Genomic DNA, 12173 nt, shown 5'->3' on the forward strand with positions numbered 1-12173 from the left:
GTAACAGAACATTCGAATTTACATGACACTTAATTTTACAAAGAAAACTATATTTTTGCACCTAATGTAAAATATTTCTGAAATGTGAAGAAAAACACGCAGTCACGAAAAGAATATCGGACAAATTCTGAAATTTGTTTAAATAAATAACAAGCATAACAGTTATGAACGAAGATTCCTTATCCAAGAAAGCCTGAATAAGTTTGAACACTTTTAAAGAGGGTTCTGCTTAAGGATGGTGGACACTTTTATGTGTGTATGTGGGGCACCATTTGAGTATCTGGCAGATACATGGAAGGATAACACTCAACAATCCACGCAAGTCATTCATCCATTTGTGGCACTGCCATCTCCTTGCTACTTTGAACCCCAGAAAGTTAAAAGTTTCACAACACATTATAATATCTGTATGATCCACTAACCCTGCCTCCATAGCCCTGGCAAACAGGTATGGGCCCCAGCACTCTCTGATCAACCAAACACAGACATCACCTTACACATAACATTTTGCCCAGTCAGTGTTGTGGTTAGCTTACTTAATGGCCTGTTTCATTTCTCTATGTCACAGCTTATCACCTCCACAATCCATAAAATAAGTACAGTCGTACTTGCGAGACATCAATGATGGTTGTCCTGTTGTGAAAAACTTGAATTTGCACCACTAGCTCGGCACAGAAAATTATCTCGCCCCAAATGCTCATTTAAGCTTGGTTTCTTATTTGGCCAACTACTTTCAACATGACATATTTGGCAATTTGGGCAAATGCAAATGTACATAGTGTAGCGCACACAACACCCACCTGCCGGACCCTGGGCCTTCCTGGGGAGAATCTACGCTTGCCCATCATGGGTTTGCCCATGCCATGCGTGGGCGGCGTGAGCGCGGCCGCGTAGTAAGGCACATCCGAGCTGCAAGAGTCGAGGAAGAACTCGGGGCTCAAGGAATCTTCTTCCAGCGTCAGGCTTGGATCAGAGAGCATGGAGAAGTCCTGCCCTTCTGTTGCAAAGCTGGAATCCGCCATCATAGGCGAGTCAAAGCCGGCGCACCTGCTGCCATCCACCAGATCCGAGAACCCGTCCGGATCCACCTGCACATTCTCTGGCTTGGATTTAGGCTTCAGTTCATGTGCAGGAGGAGTGCCAACATTTAATGAGGACATCTGCTCTCCATCAATTTTGAGGGCCCCAACATCCGGTGCCGTTGGTTCCTCGGTCTCCATGTTCACATCGACCATGTTGGGAGGACTGGCTGCATTGACAGAAAGTTTGGCTGTTTGGACAGCTTCTGTTTTTGACAGAAGCAGCTTGTCCGTTTCAGTGTAACTTTCTGTGGCGGGTTGATCGCAGTAATCCTTCTCCAGTTTAATGCCATCCTTTAAGCAATATGGGTCTGCATGCCCGTCTGGTTCAGCAGTTGGAATTGGCTGAGAATCCGGTGCCGCAACATCCACCTCCATGGGCTGTGGCATCTCTTGCTGGGTCTCCACGATATTGTCCTCTACACTCTGTACGGGAACTTCTTGATCTGTACTGTCATCCTGCTGAGGCTCTTCTGCCATGTTCACCTCCAAAACATCTTTCGCTTTCTCCATCAGAGATTCTTCATCCGTCTTAACTTCCGCAGGACACTCGGCATTCACTGCCGAGTGCTCTGCACGAGGCTCATTCTCTGCAGGGGGTTTCTCATCTTTGCAGGATTCCCGCAAAGAGTGTTTCTCTACCTTCGCTTGCGGAGGTTCTTTTTCCTCGGGTTTGCTTCCGCTGCCCGGTAATGATGGGTCTGAGGGGGGGTTCAATTTCTGTGTGTCTTCTGGAGTCGACAGTGCTTCTGCTGGGAGGGCATGCTCCACAGGCTGGGCTGGATGCTCATCTGGACACGGCTGCTCATCTGGACATGGCTGCTGATCCGGACACGGCTCCTCATCTAATCGGAGCCTCTCCAACACAGACTCGTTATGCTTAGTTCCATCGTTATTGTGTGAGGCGGCATTTGACTCCGGATTAGCCTGGTTCTCTGGGGTAGTCCTGGTGTTGACCTGCTCCCTTTCCTGTGGCTTTGCAGAACCCCGAGTGGAGACATCCTTCCGTTCCTTTTCTGCACTCTGCTCTGTAACTTCAGAGGGATCCGCTTTAGACGAGACGTCCAGATCAACGGCTCCTGTTTAAAGATACAGCGCACGCAAATACAATCCTTTCATGCACATTTCTTTACGGAAAATAGGATTACAATTTTTTATATGTTCCTATGTTATAAGCACATATGCCTATCATACAAGTATCTTAACAATACAAGGTGACGCAATTTTATGTTTTCAAGCAGAGGTTAAAATTAGTTATTAATAATAATAATAAACAGATTAGAAACAATATTTAATGTTATTTATTGCGCGGCCTTCGGAATTATTTTTCCCAGAATGATCTGATGATACAAGGCAATGTGAAACCATTTTCTGGTTTTCAAGATGTGACTAAATCTATTGCTGTGTAGTTTGATGTAATATGCAAGAGCCACTTATGAATAAATTGAAGCCTACTAAATTAGTTACAGCAAAGTACAGCAATTATTGAAGGTGATTATTATAAAGATAATAATATAAATTTAAGGTGAATCCAAATCAAAATGACGAACCAAAGGAGCATGCACGGGCAGGTTGGAGTTCTTTTTGTAAATTGAATTGTATGAAAGAAAAATACAAATGTGGCTTCAGGGGAACATTTTCAATGGGTACATGACATGAACAGGAACATAGCCAATGACAAAGAAAATTGAACAGAAGCTGAAAAGTGCACCAAACAGCATGGTGAGATGCATTCTGGAAATTACACCCAAGAGACAGAAAGATTGAAGACAGGGATCAGAAAACACAAATCAGACACTTGTTAATGTAGGTAAGTAGGCAGGGACAGGGCACATTGTTTAAAAAGTTTGGTTGATGGTCGATGGATGGGAATAGTGATGGAGTGACAGCCAAGGGAAATATTGCACATGCAAGGACAATCGCCCAAGAGATGGAGTAATGGGATGACTGTGTACTGGAGCGAGATGGATCGTGGGACCATGAGGAGTTGCGGCGACAGGAGAGGCAGTGGATAATATGGCTGATGATGATAGCAAACACTTTAAATGCATTGATTCAACTCATATTTGCAATATACAAATAAAAACACAAAAAGTTTACTACATTATTGGAATATAAGCACATGTTTAGCATTAGAATATGCATGTGCATATACCTAAAGGACAGGAACTTCTGTACAATACAAGCTGTTTATATATTATATGTTGATTTTGGGAAAAGTTAAAGTTTGTTTCCACTCTCCAATTTATTTAATAAACCTTAAACGTTTATCACAGTAAATGTTATATGAACAACAATGACAACATGTAAACGCAGAGAGCAGACTTTAGCAATGTAGGCTGTGAAGGGGGCCAAGTAACTTGAATGTCAGGGTGGAAACGAATCACAATTCACATGAGATGAAGGGAGATTGGTAGAACAAGTGGGTCAAATGGTCGCTGTAACCATGTGCAACTTCCAGGAATTAAAGAAAAGCAACAGAGCGACGGTGAGAGGCAGTACAACTTAATGATTGAAAATAAATATGGAAATCAGCTGCAAACAATACTGAGCTGAATGTGCTTTAAAAAAAAAACTTCACATGCAGGCACTGAAACCAACAAGAGAAAAATGAGCACTCAGCAAAGTCTAAAGACTTGACTGTATTCGGGCCCTTGACAAATCTAAACCTCACAGGACATCGCATTGCAAAGAGGGCCGCTACGTGAGACGGCTGTTGGGTTCATCGATTCATTGTCTTTCCCAATGGTGTGCGACACATATGTCAATACCCGACTTCGAGGAGTCGTTGCGAGGGGGTTGGATGTCCATGGGGTGGTGCTGTTCCCTGGCCGGTCCCAAGCAGCCAGGACATGCGTACTCCTCCTCCAGCTGGTTGTCCACTGCCACGTCCGCCCCAGCCATGGTCGCGTCGCAGCCCCTGTGCACCCACCTGCCACACAGTCATTGCCCTTTCATCACTGGCCAGAAGGTCATCGCCGGACAGGAAGTGAAAGTGTCAGCGATAACGAAAAACAATTAGTTATTGGAGATAGGGTCAAGTTGGCCACTGCAGTTTGGGTACTCGGGTCATGAATTGGAAGGTTGAGAGTTCAGATGTCAGTCTTAAGATCAGCTCAGCTGATCACCTAACTGGATTATATAAAGTACCACCTTGTGGGTAAACAGTGACTATTGTTCTATAGAAAATAGGCCCCCATCATTAAAAAAGTAGAATGCCACCAATGGCTCAGGGCAGGCAATTAAGTGCCTCATTGAGAAAAAATTTTTTATTGGGAATTATATGCCATGCAAAAAGTGATACATCCATGGCAATATTTTAAAACTAATCAATATTCAAAAACTTAAAGTGAAAACTGTATACTTAATGGGCTATGCAGTTATTGGTGACTGGACTGAGGCCATCAAATAAAAAACTCAACAACTTTATTCATTTTTGGGTGTCAAAATTAAAACTCAGTGGTGCCAACCCACTTTCGACATGGACACCCCCCCCCCCCCAAGCTACCTGGCCTAGAGTACAGTAAAACCTCTCAGACGGATTTTGGGGACAGCCTTTCCAGTTATAGAGAATGTCTGGCATACTACAAATACTAATCTTCTATATATATAAAAAGGTCAAAATTTGTCTGTGGGTTTGTGTCATTGTTTGTGTGTGGGTTTGTGTGTTTGCGCGCTTGAAGGATTTGGCTCTCCAACGGTGGTGTTCACGTAAAATAAAAATAGCCAGGTTCCACTCCGTAAGCCCCGCCCATGAGCAAGCGGTATTCCTTTTTCACATCCGTCAACTTTTAATTAGTTTAATTAGCGGTTTAGTGCGATTTCTGTGCGCTTTTTATGACGCGTGCACAACCATACCAACTCACACGCCTTTCGTGGGGAGGACGGCCCATGCCAAATCGCACGCCTTCGGTTGGAGTGAGGGGGACATTTTCTTCCGCGTTAAAAATGCTATAAAAATACACTAAACGCTCAGATGAATTCTTCACTCTGTGATGTCCCCCCCACCCCGATGAGTGCAGTTACTACTATACAGTCGCTAGATGCTACCACTATAGGCCGTAGATATTACAGCAGAGCGGCCGGGGAGATCGTGGCTGGGGGGGGGGGGATCAGGGGTAGCAGTCTAGCCCCAGTCTGCCAAGGTGCCACCTCGGCCGGCTTGACAATCTAGGCGAGGCCAGAGGCTCTGCATGGGACTAGGCCTCACCACGCCACTCTGTCAGGTGAGTACTTTGTGCTATAGAGTCGATAAATACTGCTATAGAGTCCACATGTACTACTGTAGTGATAGCAGGTACCACCACAGTCGGTATGCACTGCTGTAATCATAGCAGGTACCACCAGTCAGTATGCACTGCTGTTAAGATTTTTAAGAGTAGGTTTTAAATTTATTTTTGATCCGGGCGATTGATCTTTCCCTCGGTTTCAGACTTCTTGGTGCCAATCCAATGCCTGCATTGATAACCATATCTCCTCTAACCTTTTGCATGTGTCCACAATGCAATCATCGCTCGAGGTTCATAAAGTCACAATTTTGGCAAAATGTTCTGTCCAATTATGAATGTGAAATATTCACTGCCAGCTCAGAAGCAGTCAATGGACATGAGTAGTACCCCATGCTCATTTAAGCAGGGAGATACTTTCTCATGAACACTTTAGATTCAGATGCACTCACCTCTGACAGAGCTGGCAGAGCAGCATGACAGCATCCTCTTGACTCGTCTTCCCACAGAGCAGGCACAGCTGGCTGTGGCCCCTCTGCCGGTGGCAAGTCTCGCAGAGCGAGTAGTTCTGGTACCACTGTGCACTCACGCTCAACCCAGGGCTCCTGGCCCCACAGTCTTCGCACACACGGCAGTTCTGGCAAAGACAAGACCAAATATTTCCCGTTTAATCTTATAGATTGTAGGGACAACTGTTAGAAAGGGCTGATTATTATAAGCATGGCACAACAGAGGGAGTTCTGGCCAGTACCATACACACTTTGTCTCCTTTGACTTCAAGTGCTTCAGTCTACACTCCCTGCTAAAAATCCATTGTATGAGTTAATTGGGAGAGTGCCCATGCCAGGTTAAAACACCAAATGCCATTGACATTGTGCACCATAATAACATAATCCAAATCACTGGGATTGTAGTGCAATATGCAAACCAGAAGACCACAACTCACCATGTATGTGACAATGAAACAAGTAAAAAAGTGAAAACAAAATCTCAGTAAACCATAATTATTATAATTTGGTCATTAAATTAACATGATTTAAAACTGGTTAGGAATGGTGTCATTCACCTGTAATTCAGCGACTCAAGGGTTGGAGTTGTTGAATCACAACATTGTGCGAGATGCCCACCAGCAGTAAAAAGAGGTGCCACTGGGAGGCAACATCACAAGGATGTTGGACCTATCTGTATGGAGTGCGAGTGTTATCCTCTCTCCTTATGTGGTGGTTTCCCACAGGTACTGCTGTAGACTTACAAAAAACATCTCAAATAAAAATGGCCAAACATGGCAATTGCAGGACCTTCCTGAGAAAGATATGACAATGGCACCTGCCTCGTTAAGTTAAAAACCTTATGAATTAATTTTCTTCCAATTACAAGCCTAAAGACTCTAGTGGTTTACTATAGGGTCCATAGTTTGGGTTGCATGGCCACAATGGCACTGTGTGCAGCAGCCTGTTTATGTTCTGACGTTGTTGACGGTTCACACAAGTGTCTTCAAATAATATCCACGCTAGGAAGTGTGATGTGTAGGTCTCGTCAGTGTTGTTCCACTCTATTCACCAGTGTTCTTCTGGATCTGGCTGAGATTCTAATATGGTGGTGAGGTACATTGTTGAGGTCTTTGTTGATGGGTAGATTGACATTGGCAAGAAAACGTGTAAACTCTCTTGCAGTCTGCATGTCTATGCAGATATTTGATGGCAAAATGTTAACCAGTACAGGGAGCCAGGGGGTTGGTGTTGCTTTCAGTGTTCCGGTTATGATGCGCATTGTTGCTTGTGCATCAAGCAATTCTGGTGGTTTAACAAATCAACAAAACAACCACTTGACTTAAAGCTTTCGTGACTGCAGGAATTCATATTCTTTGGGTCTTTCGGTAAAGTCACATAGATAGGTTCAAAGAAAACAACAAAAAACTACGACGTTTCGATCGCAACACAAGCGGTCCTGATGATGACTGCTTGTCTTGCGTGACATTACCGAAAGACCCAACGAATATGAAAATACCCACTGTTGAGTTCTCACAAGTAAGAAAGTTACTGACCCGTTATGGATGAGCCATGTTGACCGAAATCGCGATTTAAAATAAAAGCTTCTTGATTACAAGTTAAGCTTTCAGTTGCATAAAATAGCTCAAAATGTCTGCTTAACTTTTACTTTTAAGGCAGCATGTTGGGTCTTATTTACAGTCAACTGTCAATACTAAGTTGATTTTTTTGAGTGTCCTATTAAGATGGTGATTTTCGGGGCAGAACAGATTGTGCCTCCGCATGATAAGAGTAAACATAGTGGGTGCTACAGGCTCTTCACTTACCTTGCACTTCCAGCTGTTTTTAGGGATAATATTCATGGGCGGTCGCAAACAGAATGTGTGATAGCCCTTGTCACAGGTGTCGCACACAAGCATCTTGCTGTCATCGCCAGATTCCCTATTAAAGCACACATACCACCACAGGTTATCCAGTTAGTTTTTACCTTTGAAGACCACACATATCTGTCTCTCAAATAAAACCGAAAAAACAAAGCACGATGATAAGTCGCAATTATCCTTGTCATTTTGTATCCTAATAAGATCTCACCTTAATAAACGAGTGAAATGATTAACAAGCGTGTGCTCTTGGCCACAGCATGGCCACCCTCTAGCTAATCCATACAACCACATCCAACACAAACTCTACATTATCGGTGGACAGCCCAATGTCACACTTTAGTCCAACCACAGGCAGTGCATGTGTACCATTTGGTGTCATAAATCTACAATTTGGCAATTCATTCCATTAACTGAGCATTAACTTTACAACAAATGCTCAAGTTTTAATAACCCCAAAAATAAAGCGATTCCAAAGCTATTCACATATCACGACATGGTTGACAGCTAATATGACAGGTTGAGTATGATAAATGCTTAACTCTGAGAATGTCTTACATTCATAATCACAAATGTTTCAAGTGTGCTTGTGTGTACAACCCCATACCCATGTTTACGCTTACACAAGTTATTTAAAGCAGGCCATCCTTAACATTAACATGCTTTGTAAAATGAATTCCATTTATACCAACAATTACATCAGATTTGGGCATCGGTATGTTAGTTTATAGTATGTTTAGTCATCTTTATTCAAATTAATTAAGACATTCAAATGCATTCAGCGTTTAAAGACAGGGACATGCACAGAGACGAGATGAAGCCAGAAGGTTTGGCTGCTATGGAACATAACGTCAATCCAACCTAAACCAATAACATCCATAAAAAAACCTCTAACTACACTCCCTTACAACCAGAACCAGGTACGACTCGGTTTAATAATGCATGGCTCATTAAGGATTTCAGTACAATTGAAAAGGAAAGCAGCAATTTCTTCAAGTGAGCAAAAATTGGTCCAAAGCAGATTCAGCAGCATGAAGAGTCACACAAGATAATTACTGGGTAATGGTGGAATGAATTTTAACATGCGTGAACTGAAAATTACACCAAAATTAGAGTAACATTTGTTCCGGCTACAGAACCCTCAGATCAGTGCCTCGGGAGAAAAAGACTCATCATTGTTGTATCCAACTTTTACTCCTCGACTTGTCTCATAGAATGTGCAAAATAATAAAAGCTTCTACCTTACTTAAAAAAAATATCTTCAGGTAACTCACTTGTATTTTAATGCATTGCCGCTTGTTATTGTTAAAGATTGTGAAGCATTTTGTATCCTCCTGGGATAGCTCGATCAAGTTGAGTTGGAAGTGGGAGGAAAAGGGCATCAATAATATTTACTGCTATCAATAAGGACCATGAACAGGTATGTCCCCAGTGCCATTCCAGCAAACCTTCTTGCCACTACAGCATCTCCTAAAAATAACGTGGGCAGATATAGTCCCGAATACGATAGCGGTTTTTAATAAGGAATGTGAAAAAAAATCTGAAACGGCACTTCCGAAGCTCCAATATTTAACATCATGCAAAGCAATGGTGACATGTTGTTATCCGCATCTCCACACAGCACAGAAACGTCTTGTTCCAGGCAGTTCAAGTTCACAACTGTACTTTACAATTACTGTAGCACTGCATTGTGCATTACAGGATTAATTGGCTTTAGTTTTTTAGAGGTTTCAGTCATATTTAAAAAATATTTGTTTTATTGTAAATTTTTCTAACCTAAAAAGTAATACAGTAAAAACCCTTACAAGCAGGGTTTTAGTACTTACATTAAACCCAGTTTTCATAGCTGGCCATTGTCATGTTTTTTTCTCGTGAGATGCAGGTTGGCTCTAACCCCATAAAGATTCACGCTAAGAAGTAGCTGCACCCTCGAGACCTTTTATAACCTCCACTTCCAGGAGTCTTAACATTTCTGCTAATAAGGCTCCGCTTCCTACATGGGTCCAGTGGGAATTTCGATCCTCCCCAGACAGGCCTTGGGGTTGACCCGGTGAAATCCAGCCTGAATCCAAGCCTGATTATACTCCGGACCTACTTGTCCCCGAGTGTTCCTCCCATCGAGGCAAACAGCATGGCAGCCACCCCCCCCCCCCCCCCCCCCCCCAGTCTGCCGGGTGCCGGAGCCAGCAGCCCTCAGCACGCCAATCCCCCCTTCTCTCTGGGCCAGTCTTCTGGGAAGTCTAGCCCGAACGAAACTGCTTCTAACTCGTGCTCTGGGAATTGCCAGTGCCACTTTCCAGTCCCATGAAATTATCAAAAGAGACTGTTGGGGCGGATAAGCAAGTCTCTTTTTTTCCCTTCTTCCCTCATCCTGTTGTTCCAACAAGGCCTGTGCTGCAATTCCGAACAGCAACTTCCCTCCCACCAAGAATTGTGTAAGGGAAACACCTTCAATAACCACCACCGTCGGGTCCATGGGACTTCTTGCTCTTGACTGCGATCATCTCCATCCTTAAATTGGGCTATTGCCCCGAGACTGTTCAACAGGCATCTTTTAAGCCGAGTGCCTTGCGTTCTTTTATGCTATCATTCTATTTTGACGAAGCAAGGTGGGTCATCATCCAAGTCCTGAAACCCCATGGGTTTATCAATTTGATTTGGCATGGTGGGGGTCTCTGAGACCTCCTAGGATCGGCCCTCTCAAACCAGGCCCCCCATGGGCCCTCCTGGGACTTCTTAAAGGGCTCTCTCTCAGGCCTGTCTTGACGTTCTCCTCAGTCTGAGACTTTTCAAGGCTCTGCCAGTGCCAAGGACACTATGTCCATTTCCCCAAAACACACGTAGTCAGAGCCCGAGGCCTGCTCACAGACATTCTACATACGGGATAGGCTGCGAGCGCAGTATCACGCCAATTCAGCTCTTATTGCCATAATGTAACATGTTACCTGCAGATAATTATGCGGGTAATAGGATGAATTTGCCACACCAGTGCTTTTATCTGTGAAAAAAATCACTGTTAAAATGAACATCTAAAGTACAGCTGTGTCTTATTATTCTCAGTCTCATGTATTTTGTTTCATTGGTATTTTCCATCTTGCTTATCCTCTCATTTATTACGTCTCGTTTGGCCTGTCTATTGCATCTGTATTGTTCATCTAGTTAATGTCCGATGCTTACACATGTAATTCAAACACGCATTGTAAAGGGTAAAAGCATTTTAATCAATGAACCGATGCATCTTTACATACCCGGTGTGAATCGACCATTCCGATGGCAGGGCCCAAGCTCACATAGGACAGCCACTGGTGAATTCTCAATTAGCTACTGTTAACCAAGTGGTGCTTATTTTACTAACCCACTAGTGATCAGATACCAAGGCAACTGCTAAACTATCTGGTATCCAGGAAAAATGGGTTTTAACAATTTTGCATGACATTTATCAAAATACGACTGGATACGCCCCTTCATTCATTCATTTGGCTGCTATACGTGTCCACATTATACGCCACTATGTTGAGCGATAATTTGTGGCCAGATCACTTGTGAAAAAGAGCTGTATAGGTCAGTGCGCCTTACTTGGTAAATTCAACTAACTTCGCTGGGTCAGGGTCACCAACTCCTCTATTTACTTGTCCACATGAAATGAACTGCTGCATTTGCTTTCCCTTCATTTATATTCTACAAGGTCTTTTGGCTTGCAATGTGTGCAAATCTTCGCATTTCCCTTAACATGTTGAAAAAAAGAGGTCAGTCGATATTAAAGATTGTTTAACACATAGATAGGACAATGGGTTTGAATGTATACACATTATTGCAATCTATTTGTAGCTGTGGTTATATTATAACATTTTGGCATAATTTGTACTTTTTTCTATTTCTCTTCTCTGAATCGAGTGTTTTAATAACGTTCGTTTTTAGAAGCAGTTTAGTTTTATGTATATTTATTGCATTATTATAATATTTTGCTAATTAAACCGAAGATTTTGTTCTCCAGTGTACATGAACCCAGTCAATTTACTTAAAGTGACCCCCTGTTTCACGGTAGGTACTCAGAACACACGTTCTACTACCTCTCTGTTAACAAGGTGTGTGAAAGTCAAGTGAGCATTATCCTGGTGACAAAATTTGTTTGGAAACATGTGCATATGCAGTACTATTCTATTTCGTATTTATATAGCTATATAGCTGTCTGTATACATATATAGAGCACTGTCATCATCAGCCATTGTCTATCCACTACTGGCAAGATACACACACAATCTTACTCTGACTTAAAGCTTTCGTGACTGCAGGAATTCATATTCAAAGGGTCTTTTGGCAAAACCACGTAGATAGAAAAATAATAAAAAATAAAAATATCACGACGTTTCCATCGCAGCACAAGCAATCGTCATCAGGTGAAAAAAATCTAGTGGGAGAGCTGAGGCAGGATAAAATATAGCGGGAGAGCTGCTGAAGCAGGATGTTATGAAGGTTTGAGATGGGTGTAGCCCAAGGGTA

At 42.8% G+C, this 12173-nt stretch overlaps 1 protein-coding gene across 9 annotated transcripts in view; it reads right to left on the reverse strand.

Annotated features, from left to right (window-relative positions):
• The window catches only part of KMT2C (lysine methyltransferase 2C), a 179892-nt gene that overhangs the window by 76739 nt on the left and 90980 nt on the right, over positions 1–12173 (reverse strand). For all 9 annotated transcript variants that reach the window (XM_032960234.2, XM_032960227.2, XM_032960242.2 and 6 more), the window contains 4 exons: positions 7620–7734; positions 5758–5942; positions 3851–4011; positions 801–2158 (listed from right to left, as the gene is read on the reverse strand). In XM_032960234.2, the coding sequence (XP_032816125.2) occupies positions 801–2158; positions 3851–4011; positions 5758–5942; positions 7620–7734 (1819 nt within the window). The remainder of the gene's footprint in view (positions 1–800; positions 2159–3850; positions 4012–5757; positions 5943–7619; positions 7735–12173) is intronic.

The sequence above is a fragment of the Petromyzon marinus genome, chromosome 2 (assembly GCF_048934315.1).
Source record: "Petromyzon marinus isolate PM22_M1 ecotype Great Lakes invasive population chromosome 2, UKy_Petmar_22M1.pri1.0, whole genome shotgun sequence".
Classification (NCBI taxonomy): Eukaryota; Metazoa; Chordata; class Hyperoartia; order Petromyzontiformes; family Petromyzontidae; genus Petromyzon; species Petromyzon marinus.